The 17,462-nt window shown below is 41.0% G+C and overlaps 1 protein-coding gene across 1 annotated transcript; it reads right to left on the bottom strand.

The window, feature by feature from the left end:
* Positions 1-7,299: 7,299 nt before the first annotated feature.
* LOC142097433 (somatostatin receptor type 5-like) lies at positions 7,300-14,568 on the bottom strand. The gene is made up of 2 exons (XM_075179263.1): positions 14,406-14,568; positions 7,300-9,802 (listed from the first exon to the last, which is right to left on the bottom strand). The coding sequence occupies exon 2, from the start codon at positions 9,774-9,776 to the stop codon at positions 8,766-8,768; it is 1,011 nt and encodes a 336-aa protein (XP_075035364.1). The 5' UTR covers positions 9,777-9,802; positions 14,406-14,568; the 3' UTR covers positions 7,300-8,765.
* Positions 14,569-17,462: the final 2,894 nt, after the last annotated feature.

Raw genomic sequence — 17,462 nt, 5'->3', positions numbered from 1 at the left:
TAGGACTAGAGGGTGAACTTGTAATGTAGGAAGTCTGCCAAGGAACGAGATTTCCTCCAGTGATGTTGGGCGGTATGTGATGCCATGTTCTTTTACCCTCTGAGATTTTCAGGACAGTTTGGAGGTATAGCAATGCCCTCAGACATTACTACATAGGAAGTCATCCAAGTATGCCTGGATAACCTATAATTATCCCCATACATATTGACAATCACCACATTTGTGGCGCAGCATGCAGGGATTTTCATTTTTATATGTCTATATGCTCCTTTTTATTTCATTTTTGGCACCAGAACCTAGAAGTGTTTTCAGTTGAAATAAAAAAGGCTTTTCTTGCACATGGTTCAACACTCAGCGGGAGAATGGAGCTAATGGCTGAACAAAGCGTGTACAAGAGAAGGTTGAAAGCCCTTTACAGCTTTCTGAAAATGTCTTACTTTGCTGAAAAAAAACAGCTTTCTACTTAAATTAGGCTTCTTACAGTACAACCCAGCTCTCAAGCACAACGTGAGATTGAAAAAAGCCAAACTGCGAAACCATTATGGATAAAGCTTATACTCAGTAGCTCACACTAATGGTGGTCTCATTGCCTTGGGCTCTACTCTCCTCCAACATTTCAGTTTAAGGTCAGACCAACTTATTTATTTTCTACTGACCAATCCAGGTAGTGCTTTAAAATGTTATCTCTCCTTAACTGAACTCACAGAATAAAGGTAAGTTGGTTGCAAAACTAAAGTACTAATAGTTCTTCGGTGGTGAAAAGTTTAAGGAAAAGGCCAACTTTATGCTCTTTTTCAGGGTTAAATGTGCAATATAGACCCACAGAGTTTATTTTGCATTTATAATTTTTATATCTAATACGCTCTAGTAGACTGCATCCAGGGCTGCCACCTGAAATTATGGGGCCCAGTACAGATGTAACAGGCAGCCCCCCTCTTCCCTTCTCTCACCACACCCTCATTTTTAAATTATTCTCTACCCAACATTTGCCTCCCCCCCATTCTCTACAGTCACCCCCCAATCCCCGGTTCCATCTAACCCCTACAGTAGTTTACTTACCTCTCTGCGTCTTCCTGTCTCATTTTGGCCCCTCTCTATTGACAGGGCTGTATTGTTATTAATTACATCATTAATGACATCAGCCATGCTGCAGGAAGCCTCTCTGTCTTGTCGCGGCTCCTGATTCCAAATTCTGACTGGCTACCAAAGTGCATGCATCTGATTGGTTGGCAAAGTAAGGCTAAGCAATCAGGTTCTATATAAGTACCAGTTGCCACACATTTTGCTTAGTCTTATTTCCTTTCTAGTTGTGGGGAATTGTACGCTGTTAAAGTGGTCCTTTTCTAACATGAAATATTGGAGAAGAGTTATTGTGATTGGTATGACACAATATGGCATTTAATCCTGCATTTTGTTGCTTTATATATTTATGTGCTGTTTGTCTGAAAGCACAGAAAGTACTGGTTTCTTATTTCTGCTTCACTGCTATTGCATCTGCGTGGACTAAGTTTTTGAAACTGTTGAATAATCATAGTTGTGTGCCAATAAGAAGCTCTGAATCATGTTTATGCCTTATATGTTAGTGATATCCGACACCCTTAGTTTTCTATCTATAAAAGCAGGATTGATGCGCCACACAGGTTGCCTCTCACCTGGACTGCCTGCAGGGCCGTCAGTTCAACTATTGTTTATCCAGCTCATAGCAGAGAATGAAGCCCTGAAATTATTTGAACATATTGCTAAGACTACTTTCGGAAGCTAAGTATCATATTATTATGCTCTTAACTTGTTTGCAATAAAAGATTAACTTTTGAATTTTGTGCTCACAAATCTTTAACTCTTTGCAAACTAAAGAATCTGGTTTCACCAGGAACAGTTATATACATAACTACGGGGGGGGGAAACATTTTAGCCGGAGAAAGTTCTTTGATAGGCTACAGAATCCTCATCATCAAAATCCACATTGGTGACTCCTTCACCAGTACAAATGACCCATCGACCAACCGCATACATAAAAGTGGGATCCTGGAGGTGACATTCAGTACAGTGATCCTAGCCCTTGACTCAGTGGGGCCTATTTACTATATCGCGGCTCTATCAAATTTTGTATTGCAACTTACTAATTACATTTTGACGAGGCTCAGCTGCCCTGCGCTACAAGCTGGCAGCGGTGTGAGGAGTCTGGTTGCATCTGTGCTTTGCCGGGTCACAAATGCCCAGAGCAACTGGAAGACCTGACTTTACAAAATGTATAAAAATAATAATAAATATTTGAATATGATTTTGAAAAGAAAAATGCTTTATTTAAATAAACACCAGGCCAACGTTTTCTCTGGTGGTGTATCAGTGTGATAACCCTGTGATAGATAGGAAAAATCAATAACTCCAGAAAATAAACACCTGTTTTAGCGGGGGAAAGCTCTCCCTTTCTTAAATAGGCTCCAGAGTCCCCATCATGTACATCCACATAGTAATAATAATAATAATTCAAACGTGGGCACACACAGGCATAATGAAACTAAAAAACAATTACAATAGGTGCTAACACCCTGGTGTAACACATACTTGACAACTCTCCTGGAATGTCCGGGAGACTCCGGAATCCCGGCTAGGTCTCCCGGGAGAGTCAGTCAACCTCCCGCATTTGCTCACTTCCTAGTGAAGTGAGAAGAATTAGAGCCACAATGACGCGATTCTTAGGGAATGGCGCCATGTTGCCCCCACCCCTGCTGTAAAATTGTGCATCCTCGTCATTACGCCATGGGGACGGGGCCAGAAATGATGCTGTTTGCTAAGCCCCATCCCCTATGCCCATACCTCTTCCAGGAACATCCGGAGGGGCACTTGAAAAAGTAGGAAAGTGTGGTGTAACATGCCTACAAACAGGGCCGCCGGGAGGGGGGGGGAGCGGGTACATTTTACCCGGGCCCGGCCATGCCAGGGGGCCCGGGCCGGGCCCTCTCCGCTAATTAAATTTTTTTTTTTTTTTATAATTTTCTTTTTTGCGATTTTTATTTATTTTTATTTTTTTTCCCGCGGGGGGGGGGGGGGTTATTCGTTAGTGGGGGGAGCTGGAAGAAAAAAAGAAAAAGAAAAAAAACGATACTCACGTGATCGCGCGGCGCCGTGTCCCTCCTCTCCTCTTCTCCATTCACACTGACTGCCGGGCGTGACGTCATCAAGTCACGCCCGTCAGTCAGTGAGGAACGCTGCAGCCAGCATGAAGAAAGAAGACAGAAGAGGAGATAGAAGAAAAGAAAGGAAAGAAGTTGACAGAAGAGAAGAAAAGAAAGGAAAGAAGTTGACAAAAGGTAAGTAAAGAAACGGAGAGGCAAGGGGAGGAAAACAGAGATGGACAGTACTATAAAGAAAGGGGAGAGAAAAACAGAGGAGGGAAAAAAAGCAGAGAGCCACAGAGGAATTAAAAAAAAAGTGGGAAAGAGGAACAGAGGAGAAAAAAAAGGAGAGAGGAACAGAGGAGAAAAAAAAGTGGGAAAGAGGAACAGAGGAGGAAAAAAAAGTGGGAAAGAGGAACAGATGAGGAAAAAAAGTGGGAAAGAGGAACAGAGGAGAAAAAAAAGGAGAGAGGAACAGAGGAGAAAAAAATGTGGGAAAGAGGAACAGTGGAGGAAAAAAAGGAGAGAGGAACAGATGAGAAAAAAAAGTAGGAAAGAGGAAGAGTGGAGGAAAAAATAGTGGGAAAGAGGAACAGAGGAGGAAAAAAAGTGGGAAAGAGGAACAGTGGAGGAAAAAAAGGAGAGAGGAACAGAGGAGAAAAAAAGTTTTGGGGGCTATTGAATGTTGGGGTGAGTTTAGGGAGAATGAGGTCTATTTATTAAATGTGACTGAATTATTTAATGGCAGTGATGGTTGCAAGAAATAGGTACTGCTGGGGCTGTTTGCAGGAAGTTTATTAAATGTGAATAGTATTATTTTAATGTTGGGGCTGGAGGAAGGCCTAATTATTAATTGTGGGTGCTATTGATTTAACGCCGGGGCTGGCTGTAATTTTCTAAATGTAGCCATTTTTTTTTCAAAATAGGTCCTTCAACATTCCTGGATCCGGACAAGCCACAACTAAAGAAACCAGCAGCCACAGGTGGAGAAAGTGAGAAGAACAGGTAGGAGAGAGCAGCACAGTGTGTGAAATGTTGTGATTCTAGTAGGGACAATACCAATTTTTGGTGAATGTTGTGCCCAATGTAAGGTGTAGGCCAAGACTGAACTGTTTGTGTACACACTGCATTGTTTGTATACTACACTGTGGTGGTAGATGTCCTGAAAGTCAGGAGTGCTTGAACATATGTGACGCTCCGGCGAATTGAGAGCCTAGTGGTTTTTATGTTAGCCACGCCCCAATGGCACGTTTGCCACGCCCCCAAATGCATGACCACACCTCCCAAAATTTTTGCACCGCCGTTTGGCTAGCCACGCCCCTGAATGTATGGCGCAAAAAAATTTTGGGGCTTACTTGAATATGAGGGGGGCCCCATGAATTTGTTGTACCCGGGCCCTGAATTCTTCTTGGCAGCCCTGCCTACAAATGAGCCTGTTGGAGTTCACTGAGCAAGTCAGATAACACTGACAGACACTTTTATATACATGTTCCTAGAATAAATACTTTCACTACTGGCTTTAGATTAATTAGCTCTGGGGCTAAAAGCTTCCCTTGAGTAATGGAGATGTGAGGTGTATTAGAAGCCAGTGGAGATTGTGTAGAGAACTCCAGGCAGACTGCTAAACCCTAATTAGGCGAATAATACTGATCGCATATTAACTGACACTGTTAAGGAGGATTGATACAGAGCATCAAGGATACACGGGCTACTTATCAGGGTTGAGGGATATCACATCCGGTACTATACTCCCATTACTGGTGAAATTTGTATGTGTTGGCACTTGGCATAAACAGATTTACTGGTAAAACCATCAATATTGCTACCCTGCTATGTAGAGGAAGGGAAAAACTACTATTATATTATATCCCACTCGGATTAGGGTAGTCGATATGATCTGGTTATATATACTGGCAGGGTTTAATCGTCAATTTTGACGACATTTGATCCGTAAATTTCTGTTTCCAGTAATAAGACTAGCTGACAGCTGTACTTACTGATCTCAACGAGAGCTTACAGCGCGTCTAGCAGTATTTATCTGCTAGATTTAACAGTCATCTTTTGGTTTTTCATATCATATCATGTTTCAACAATTCGCTAATGTTGTTCAAGATATATAGACTATTATTCTTATTTTAATGCATATCAATAAAGTATATAATACATTTTGTTTTTGGTCCCTGAGTATCCTAAGTACACATCTCTTTCCCTTCCCCCATACTTACTTTCATATATTACATTATGTAAGCGGTAATTGGTGACCTATTACAATATTTGTTCCTATATAGACCACAATTGAGCCTACTCTTCTTTATCTACTTACAACTCTGCGTTGCGCTAGAATTACTAGTCCCTTAGTGCAAATGAAAAGCAGAAAGAGAAAATGAATGAAGAGTTTCACAGAATTATTTAATTAATAATAACACAGAAACAATTATCCTGGTTCACCAGTGGGTGAAAAAATTCCTTTAGAACCTCGTGAAATGTCATCTTTAACTTGTTTCAATTGCAGTCAGCGAATCAGGAACCTTTGTTGACTCACAGGGGTCATCGTGGGCGGACTGATAAACGTCCCTGGACAAATCACACAGCACTCCTTTTTGATCAATTACATATTTTAAAGGGAGCATTAGTTCATCCCTCACAGAAGACTGTTTAATTCTAAAGCCTGATGGAATAAATTGGAAGTGGGATGGAAAGTGGGTGCAGCAGGTTGCGAGATAGAAAGAATATTCTACAATAATTATTTTAAAGTTCCACGTTAGAGGTGCTGCTGATGCCATTAAAAGTGCCACCCTATGATCTCTCACCACCTTCTAGCACTTCCTTTGCTGTATACGATAACAACATAATAATGTTTTAATGGCAATGACCAAGTTTTACTCTATTTTAAGAAGTCTGGTTTGTAAACAGCAAAATAAGGTGATTGTAGCATATACTGAAGCTGCTAACGGCAGATTATATCATCAAATTATCTCAGTTACTTGTGTGAGCGATGAAGTTTTTAAAAATATGGCATCATGCAGTAAACCAAGGGATACACGTAAGATAAAGAAGCGCGGCTAGTGGATGGACATGTTTTAAGGTACCAAATGTGTGCCTACTGGTTCTAATGAGGAAAGTCCGGGGTCCTAACCCTTTTTTTTTTTTTTTTTTTTTTAAAGCATAACCTAATATAAGCCTTGCAGCCATCTTCCGATCACATAAGTAACAGTAATAATATATTTGTTTTCTATAACAGTGGACTACGATCAGTAACGGACCTACCTCCAGGGCAGCCGCTTCGGGAGCCACCTGTTCGGTGCAAGACCAGTGAACCCCCAACTGCCGCTTCCCGGAATTTTGCTATGGGGCATGACGATATTCCACCTCTGACTATATTTTATTTTATTAACGTAGAACGGATAGGAAATAGGGTACATGCACCAAATATATACTGTTCTTAAATGATTTATTCATTTGTAGTTTCGGAATAAGAAGTCCCTCAGTGATATCATCAGTTTCCAGTGAATTGAAATTGGTGCATTCACGAACATTAGTTCAACCCATGAATAAATCTGTGTGTAGGCAGGAGTGGCTCAGTGATGTCACTAATTTCGAGTGAAGTTATAAATATAAGAAATCAGACCAAAAATGGCTGCCTCCACTGTGACTTTCTGAATATTCAGCAAAATGTTTACAAGTTTTTAGCTTACTTTTAAGGGTAGAGTTATCAAACCTTCTGCAAATGAAAAGGGGAAGTGTTGCCCATGGCAACCAATCAGATTCTAGCTATCAGTTTCTAGAATGCACTAGATAAATGATAGCTAGAATCTGATTGGCTGCTATGGCCAACATCTTAGCCTCACTATAACAATGGGTAGCAAAATGAATATTTTACTGAGCAAAATATCCAAATAAGCTTTTTAAGGGCCATCTGGAAAGCACAAATTACATGGGAGCCCTGTGAATTTATTTCCTATCCACTGGGTTATTAGAGCATAACAGAAGCTTTTTCTGCCATGTGAATGGCACTTCACAGAAGCCCCTTCTCCTTTTGATGATCCTGTCTTTTGTATCCCCTCAGTGGAAGTGCCTTTGTTTTAAACAGTATAGCAAAGCTTGGTAAAACATATTCCTCTAAGTGATTTCAGGAAACGGATTATTAACCTAAATACTCATTATATTTTCCAAGACTAACAGCATGGCTGCAAAAAAAAAAAGATTTATTGAGTGGTTTTGTGAGAACAGAAACAATAATGTGAAAAATAATTGTATTTATATTCCCAGATGCATGAGTCAGAAAAATGCACAGCTAGACAAGCCTGTTTGAAGAGAATTCATCGTTGTAACATGTCGTGTTGATATAGTCCCTTTACATAAGTCATGCATCACAATTGTGTTCATGTAGAAAATTCCCCATATAGGCAAAAATTATTTATAGTAAAGTTGTATTTAAGTATTAAAGTAATCCTCAGATGAGAGGATTTGGGAGTGGAACTTTTTAGCGTGTAGGAAGCTTAATCTGCTGGGTTTGTTTTTCAGATACTGAAATGCATTCAATTTCTCCTCTCCCTATATAGCACTAAGGCAACTGCCCATCAACTCAACACTACAGACAGCTGTCCTGATTCTTTCTGGCTATTCCTGCACAACTGAAGGTATTAGGAGCATGAACTGACAATTTTGCAGCCTGGTCATGGCTGATTGTGGGTGTATCTTTGCGGACAAAGCCGTGGTCTAGTCTGATCATGAGCATCCTGATTTGTAAATCGATAACTTACAAATTTATGAATCACTATAAAGAATGCTTTGTCTATACTCTAGGATAGCACGGTGGCTCAGTGGTTAGCACTTCTGCCTCACAGCACTGGGGTCATGAGATCAATTCCCGACCATGGGGTAAATGTATCAAGCTAAGAGTTTTCCGGCGGGTTTTAAAAACCAATCAGATTCTAGCTATTATTTATTTAGTACTTTCTACAAAATGATAGCTAGAATCTGATTGGTTGCTATAGGCAACATCTCCACTTTTCAAACCCGCCGGAAAACCCTCAGCTTGATTAATTTATCCCCATATCTGTGTGGAGTTTGTAAATTCTCCCCGTGTTTGCGTGGGTTTCCTCTAGTGCTCCAGTTTCCACCCACACTCCAAAAACATACTGGTAGGTCAATTGGCTCCAATCATATTGACCCTAGTCTGTCTCTGTCTGTCTGTCTGTCTGTTTGTGTGTGTTAGGAAATTTAGACTGTAAGCTCCAATAGGGCAGGGACTGATGTGAGTGACTTTTCTGCACAGCGCTGTGAAATTAGTGGCGCTATATAAATAATTAAATGATGATGATGATACTCGCCGGATGAAGGAAAAATAAACCAAAGTTAAATTCAGGGTCCGTCCAGGAGTTCAGTGATTATAGGCAACACGACCCCACAGGGATAGGTCTTCCGGATGTATAACCGTCCGTGAGTGCATACTCATGTAGAGAATACTGTTCATAACCCTTGCACTGCATTGGTTCCAGACCTTGAAGAAGCTCTGCATGGTGGTTAGCCAAATGGATAATATCGGTGATCACCAGTAGTCTTTTAAATGCACTTATGAAAAGTCCAATGTTCCAAGCAAGAGTAGAGTAATAACTCAAAGCTAAAACAAGAGCTGCAAAGAGAATGCTAACAGACGTTCAATTTCTCCTCTTGTCTTTCAGTGGAATCCTGCGGAGGGCTGCTAGTGTTACTGTCCTGCATTTTTCTACAGCAAAGAACACTGTTGAACGAGTCCTTGAAACTTTGAGATAGAAATCCATAGAGGATGGGATAGACACAGCTTTTCAAGTAAGGTATAAGGCTGACTATGTAGTAGACGCCTTCGTCAATTTCCATGCTGGAAATGGTTGCGGACATCATTTCAAGCACGTGTGTGGGAAGCCAGACAATGATATAGACCAGGCACAGGACCGTGATCATGATCAGGTTCTCCTTGACACCACCAACAGCCGTTTCAGATGACTTCTCCTGGTTGCGGGCCCGGACTGCCATCAGGATGAGGAGGATGAACATCAATGCTAGAGGGGCCAAAAAAGCCATGGTGAAAATATAAGAGATAAAGGTGAGGTTCCAGAAGGCAACAGGATCTGGCCAAAAGATCTTACAGTTGTAATACTCATCCATATCTGCATGGATAAATATAGGAATCCCCAGCAACGAACAGAGGGTCCATACAACAAGACTAGTCAACCAAGCTACCTTAGGTCCATGTCTATTTTGTGAAAAAGTTGGGAAATATAGCTGCATGAAGACACCGAGGGACATGACGGTCAGGAAGTAGATACTGGAAAAAGTAGTTAGGGTCGTCAAGGTCCAGAAGAGTCTGCACATGTATGTCCCCAGGGGCCAGTAAGAACTGGAAATTTCAATGGCAAAAAACAGCAAACTTAACATATAGAGAAGGTCTCCCAGTGCCAGACTGAACACGTAGATGTTAGTGGTCGTCCGCATTTTTCTAAACCTCAAAACCACATAGAGGACCAAAGCATTGCCAATAAGACCCACTGCGCAGACCAACAAATACGGAATGAAAGATTTAGATCTGTTGAAATCAACTTCCACAGTTTCGTTAAAATCAAAAAAGCTGTCGTTGCTAAAGTTGTCAAAACTTAGCACTTCTTCAGTAAAAGTTTCCATCGCTGTTTGGTGATTTGTCCGATTTTCTGAAATATAAAGAACATAAAACATGATCTACAATGTACTACTTACAGTCTACTAATCATTAAACATTGAAACAAAGGATAATGAACGAACAAATGTTAGCAGCCTTTGAATGGCGATAGGTTACCATGTACAAACATTGAGGGGATTCACTAACCTGCAGTTTGCTCAAACCTCAGGCGCACTGATGTGCGGTTTGTAATCAGAACAATTTGCTAAAGTGCAAACTACATACCGAAGCGCCTGGTTTTTTAGACACCAAGGTATAAAACCACCATCCCAATTTTTATACATGGGAGGTATGGATAGTCTCCCATGTGTTAAGTCGCGGTAAGCAGTGATTTGCCCAAAAAAAAATGTGCCTCTGGCAGTAGATCTACCTCTAAGGGGGATATCAGGGGCGCACGGAGGATTGTCGGGGGGGGGGGGGGGTTTCTCCCCCCGACCCAAAAAAAAACCCCAAAAACAACAACCCGAGAGAGAGCTGCTCAGGCACATGCGCAGCAGCTCCGTTCCGTCACCTCTGTCCTATACAGCAGCTGCGGCGCTGTCTAAGAAGCGTCCGCGGCGGTGCTGTATACACTACAGCACCGCCGCGGACGCTTCTTTGACAGCGCCGCGGCTGCTGTATAGGACAGTGGCCACTTAGTTAACGCAGGGGGGGGGGTTTCTAGAGACTCAGAAACCCCCCCTGCGTGCGCCACTGGATATATAGCTGCCGGCGATGTTGCGTTTGGAGATCGCGCTGCACACGTTGCCCGGCAATCACGGTAGGAACCACAGCTCATTTTCCCTAGCACCCATAGAGGTGAGAGAAGAATGAGTGGAGATTTCTGGCAAATCTCTGACTGCGGGGTGGCTCGAGAATGTTTCGGAGACACCTCGCTGCTACTATAGTAACCAAGTGTTTGCTTATGGTCTGTGGCTATACGGTAGTTAGCAACGAAGCAACAATTTGCCTACGATCTTATGTTGTCTTTAATGTGATTGTTACCCCATTTTCAAGCCCTATTTGTAAGCAACGCCCTGTGTTCGAGGATCAAAGTCCTATATAAATCTGTGGCTCATCATTGGATGACTTTTCCAAACTTTAAATGAACTTCAATCCTATATTTTTTTAAGTTTTTCTCTTTGTATTTATCCAATGAAAACGTTGAGGGATGAACATATAACAGTATTCTTGTTGTAAGATGTTATATAGTTTCTATACTGGGGCTACGTAGCCTGCTTGCAGAGTTCACCATTCAGTGGAGGTGCCACTGCCTTCTCTTCCCCCTAATCCCTTTATTTTCTCCCAGAGCTCTGCTGTCAATCTTATTGGGGGGCGTGACCAAGAGTGTGGAATATGTGACATTATTGGGGTTGGGCTATGCAGTCATCAAAGCCCACCACCCATCCAACTAACCATCTCTTCCTCTTTCATCTCCTCACCTCTCTTCCCTCTGTCCCGCTACTCACTCCTCTTGAGATTGTTCCCCTCTGATTCCCCATTCTGCCTCCAGTCTGTTTCCCTCCCTTTAGGATGTAAGCTCTTACGAGCAGGGCCCTCTTTCCTCCTGTCTCTATACCTATTCTTCTTATCCAACTCCACTGTGCAAGTTATGTTTGGAGCTATTAAAGTACCCCAAGTTGTCCGAGTCTCCCTCCTTATGGGGGGAGCCAAAGATCCAGTCCTCCGGGGAAGCTTTGGCTGACTTTGGGGTAGAGGGGATTGCCCGAGCCTTGCGGAAGAGGTAGCCCTGAAGACCTTTGCCCCCCTAAGGGGCCTTTTGGCTTCGGGGGCCAGGGCCTAGCTTTGGCAAAGAGGGGTTCGAAGACCCTTATTTACTTAAGGGGAAGAACGGGACCCTTTGCCTTTGGGAAAGGTCCAAAGGCCCAAGCTTCCACCATGGTTTTTGCTCTGTACTGAGCGTTATGGAGCACCGCACCCTGGGATTCAATAATAAAAAAAAGTATGGTACAAACTATGTAGATCATATTGCAGGATGGGAATAAAAGAAGATGATGATCAGTGAGGTAGGGCACTAAGGACTGAGGGGAGGAATCCCATTAGAACAATCACATTCCTGATAACAGGCCTGCACAGATACCGGGAATCAGAGGAGAGCTTTAAGATGCGACTTGTTCCAGCTATAATATAATATATCTCTGAATAGTCTAAATGCTGCTCTTATATTGAAAAATCAATCGCAAGTATTGGAAATGAGGAGCGCAATATAATGGTATGAATACCTACTGATTAGATGACATAATGTATATTGTGAGTGTCAAAGACACAATGTTCCAAACCTTCCGCAGAATTGGTATTGAAAATTCAATTACAGTGTTTAGTGTGAGCAGATCTTTTTTCCGGGGATCTCACTAACAATTGAATACCCCCCAAAGTGTGTGTTTTTCATTTACATTTTGATTACTATCACATTTTTAACAAAATTCTTAATAAAGCGGAATAGGGAAGAACCTATAAATAGCATCCCTTTCAGTATTCTTGAAAAAGTCCCGGATGGATGAAACGCGTTGAAGCTGATTTTACTATTTTGATCCAGTAAGGACACCGTCAATACACAGAACGCCCCCACTAAGAGAAGCCGCGGACACGCGGAGCGCGGTTTGGATACCGGCGGATATCGCTGAGAACAATCCAGATGGACATCGCCCTCCGATCAGGTACAACATTGGAGGAATAGGGAAACAACAGAAAGTTAGTATTGAGGGTGAGTGTTTTCCTGGATTGTGACTTCTGGGGTCTCCGACATCTTCTCTGCGGAAGGCTGTAAACATTGTGTCCTTGGCATTCACATTATGTCATTTAATCATTACGTATTTGCACTGTCATATTGTGCTCCTCACTCTAAACACTGTAATTGAATTTTCAATACCAATTCAGTGTGGAAGTTATTCCCAGAATCACAGATTTTCAGGCGTGCTTCTAGTTCTTTTGGGGTAAAAAAAATAAAACATTTTTATATTGAGTTCTCCCATAAATGACTCTCTCTCTCTCTCTTTCTTTCTCTGAAATAGAGATCCTGGTATTATTTAAAGGGAATGGAGACCCCCTGCTGAATCTCAGGAATTGCCTCAATCAGTTGGGAGGCTCAACAGAAGTACGGAGTACCTGGCCGAAGACTGTATCGATTTCTCAGAGGGTAAAGAGAACTGATGCGTGGATACCAAGACACACAAAGTCATAATTATAATCACCATATAGATAGCTCCATAGCTCTAAGTTGCTGAAGAGACTCTGAAAAGAAAAAGCCTGAATAAATAAATAAATGATAGAAGTTTGATACAAAGTCATCACTTCTCACTTCACTTGTCTCAAGGTTTCCCAACTCGGCCCAAAATCTGCGCCTCTCACCCAAACTCATTACCAGCTCCCATTTCAGGCTATGGGACTTTTTTCGGGCTGCACCCACTCTATGGAATTCCCTCCCTCATACAAGACTTTCCCCAGCTCCTGGAAAACTCACCACTTTTAGCAACATTTTCAAATTCTCAAACCATCTTCTAAACCTTCTTATTATATTGTAACCAATAACAACCCTCAACACAATGCAAATAAAACTTACATTTGTTCTGTTTCTATACTCAAACAACCTACTGACCCCCAAACCAACCTTGCTGTAATTGCATCTTATAACCCATTAAGTTATAGATACTTATGTATCCAACTATTCTGCTGTAGACTGTAAATCTTGTGAGCAGGTTTTCTTAATACCCAGTAATACTTTATTACTGCGTTTGTTCTGCGTTGCAGAGTAAAGTGGCGCCCTGTAGTTCAATGTTTCTAAGACAAAATTTGACTTTGTTAAGATTTATATCCCCAGTTTCTTACCCTTCCCCCATACACTAAAATATCTGAAGGGCTACAAGACAACATCAATACGGATTGGAGGCTGATTATACAGTCTGTGGTATGTGAGGATCCATTGTATTTATTGGAGTCTTCTAGTATCAGATTTCATTCTGAGAGTAAGAATAAAATCCTACATTTCATTGTAACAACTTTAAAACAAACAAACAGACAACAAACACAACTTTTATCCTATAAATACACTTTTCTCACCCAGTAGAACACATCCATTGCTTCAAATGCAACCTGATAACCTTTCAGAGCTGGAGATAAGAGAGCAGGATGTCAACTGTCAGTAGATTTACTGACGATCAATAAACATGAAGTCAGATTTAAGTTGGAAACAAAAGAAAGTTAATCTGACACGTACCCAGCAGAGCCACAACAAAATCATTTAAACTCCCTTTACAGATCTATGTCCCCTCATCTAAATTCTGCCATGATTTTCAGTTCAAGACTTTTTTTTTCTTACAGTGTAATAATAATGTGTCAGCATTTTTTAAGTAAAATCCATAAAATAACATTAAGGGTTTAACAAGCCCGTGGGAGACATGAAAGAACCCAAAATGCACAGGCAATTTTTTTTTTTCATTTCACAAGGCATATACTCTTCTACAAAATGTGATTAAATCCTAAAAGTCATTAAAATGCAAGTCTAGATCATTGTCTCAGTGGAAACAGAAGGTCTTTCATATATACAAATTATTTCATAATCTGAGAAACAAAGGACAGGTGAGGATAGAGTAACTTACATGCCCCAAAAAGATGCAGCCTCTGTGCCCTCTGTGATTCTCTTCCTAGAAACAATAATCTGTACACACTGTAGAGTCTACCAGGGTCAGCGTTCTCTGCCCCAATGCTCGGGAAATTCACATCTCTCCATTCATATTTTGGAATCTTTGTAACACTTCCCACACAAAAGTACGTGCCCCTCCTTAATGAAAGAAGCCAGGGGTCTGGGAGTGGTTGGAGGAAAGAGCATTCTCATTGGACTGAAGTTTTATCAGGGTCTGTTTGGGAAAAACCCCCTGTTGTAGCTGCTGCTACAATTTAACCCTATCTATGTAGATTACAGACCTAATACTCTAGCTATATTGCTAGTGATATAGAAACATTGTATCACCTTGTCACACAAATGCAACTGCTGTTCTGCAGCAGCTGAAGCTATAGACCTTATCACACTGCACATTATTTTAGGAAGAAAGCAATATTTACTTTATCATTCTTGCAAATAGTAAACTATAATGAATTAGATCTCCAGAATGGGTGGAGGGACCGTCTTTATTAATTTTAGGTACCTGTATTGCAATCGTAAGTTGTAATCAATGCATGTTTCTTTCATCACACCGTACTGTCCTATAAATAAATAACAACTTGCAAATGATGTCTAATAGTGAATGCAGAGGACTACATTGAAAGTTGAAGGGTGTATGTCAAGCCCCTTCCAAAGTCTTGTCTGTATTTAACCAGACTGAGCAATTCTCTCTGCGCTCTGCAAGCGACTGAATACAGCTTAACTTGCGCGTTGCCTTAAATTAATCCATGTGAGTTTGGTCTACTGGCAGTCAAATTTGGTTGCCCAATGCTATCGTCTTCAATAAATCAGAGATTTTGTTTAGTTTGCCGGGGACCAATGAAATCCACAAGAAAATATATCTTTATAGATGCAGTTAAACAGGTTGTAAAGTTTATATATCAGATGTAGCATCTTATCAGTCAGATTGAGCTGTGCATTTGGCTTTAGACAAACAATCGAAATGATTGTTTACTGTGTGTTCATTGAAAGATTTTTGTTTATCAAAAGAGGCATGTATGTGTTACCTGAACCTTTTCTTTATTCAATAACAAATATTACCCTTTTGTATAAATAAATTTAGCCATGAAGCAAACATTCATGTTTATTTTCTTTTTTTTTTTGTTAGATTTTCTTTTTCCTGCACATGATTATTGAAGAAATAAATTTTTTTTTACATTCTTTCTGGAAAGTCAACAAAAAGCCTGTTGGAGATCTGCAAAATGAGTTTGCCCAGTGTGTGTTAATATCAGTCATTTATCCCATTAGAAAAAATAAAGACTTTAATATATTAATATATCATTGCATAAATGCTATTGCACTACAAAGCTGAGTACTCCCCTGTTTTCATGATAATATGGCCTGAGGGAGCACTATCGTAACTAATGAGGCAGTTAGCAGCTCCCAGTGTATGTCAATTCAAACACGGGATAAATGGGAATATTTATACAGGGTGACTTATGCCCATATGATTCTCTAAACATTTACGGGGCAGCACGGTGGCTCAGTGGTTAGCACTACTGCCTCACAGCACTGAGTTCGATTCCCGAAGAGGAAAACTCACGCGTGGACTTTGTATGTTCTCCCCGTGTTTGCGTGTGTTTCCTTCCACACTCCAAAAACATACGCCCTGCAGATTTGGTGGTGCTCTTTAAACAAAAGGTGAAGATGATGATTTTTAATAAAATAAGTTGATAATAAAGGAATAAAATATGTCTTGTGAATGGGGTGTATTTATTTAGGTCTGTGTACTCTTTATTTTGTTACACGGAATCCGTGAATGTATTGATGAAATTATATAACAGCAGGAATAAAACGCAAGAGTCTATGCTCACATATAAAACTTCTGTCCTAACTTTTGCAGATGCAGGAATCTGACCCCGTGACTAATCTCCTGTTGTCAGTAGAATCATGAGTAGATGCTGCCCTTTAAATGTTCCTATGACCTGTGCTTCTGCCATCTTGTGTGTTATTGGAAGATGTTTGAAAACCAAATGTTCCATGTTCCTTTATTATCTGTGATTAATTTCCAAGATGTTCCCTACATTTAGATCTAAGAGGTTCACGTATGGAGAGAAATTCCACGTGACGGCAAATTCTATGTGTGTTTTGGAAAAGATTTCCTGTATAGGCTGAATAGTTTAGGGATTTACATTCCAAGATCCACACCTTGGGGTATACTTACTAAATTGCGGGTTTGCAAAAGTGGAGATGTTGCCTATAGCAACCAATCAGATTCTAGCTGTCATTTTGTAGAATGTACTAAATAAATGATAACTAGAATCTGAGTGGTTGCTATAGGCAACATCTCCACTTTTTCAAATCTGCAGTTTAGTAAATATACCCCCAGGTCTCATAGCTTTATGTTCTGCATTACAGGGATGGCATCTGGATAATTTATAGGAGAAAGGGCAACTGCATTCAAAGCAAATCCTGGCTTTCTATAGGACAGGGCTACTGACCCTATGGATGTCATATTTGGTGGAACTAGCCCGCCTGTTGTGTTTTTTATCTTAGGAATAGCATTGGCACAGAGTTCCATTTTTTACTGGCCAGGCCAGTAATATCTTCATCATCATCATCAACTATTTATATAGCGCCACTAATTCCACAGCGCTGTACAGAGAACTCACTCACATCAGTCCCTGCCCCATTGGGGCTTACAGTCTAAATTCACAATCATACATACAGAGGGAGATAGAGAGAGACTAAGGTCAATTTGAAAGCAGCCAATTAACCTACTAGTATGTTTTTTTTTGGAGTGTGGGATTAAACCAGAGCATCCGGAGGAAACCCACGCAAACACGGGGAGAGCATACAAACTCCACGCAGATAAGGCCATGGTCGGGAATCAAACTTATGACCCCAGTGCTGTAAGGGAGAAGTGCTAACCACTAAGCCACTGTGCTGCCCAAATATACTGGTCAGGAGGCAACTGTAGCTGGCTCAATGTGCCAATATTTCAACTGTTTCCCAAAACTTCTGCCCTAACTGACCTCCTTATTTTTATATGTTT

The sequence above is a fragment of the Mixophyes fleayi genome, chromosome 7 (assembly GCF_038048845.1).
Source record: "Mixophyes fleayi isolate aMixFle1 chromosome 7, aMixFle1.hap1, whole genome shotgun sequence".
Taxonomy (NCBI): Eukaryota; Metazoa; Chordata; class Amphibia; order Anura; family Limnodynastidae; genus Mixophyes; species Mixophyes fleayi.
The sequence above is the reverse complement of the archived record's forward strand: the minus strand, read 5'-3'. Positions and strand labels throughout refer to the sequence as shown.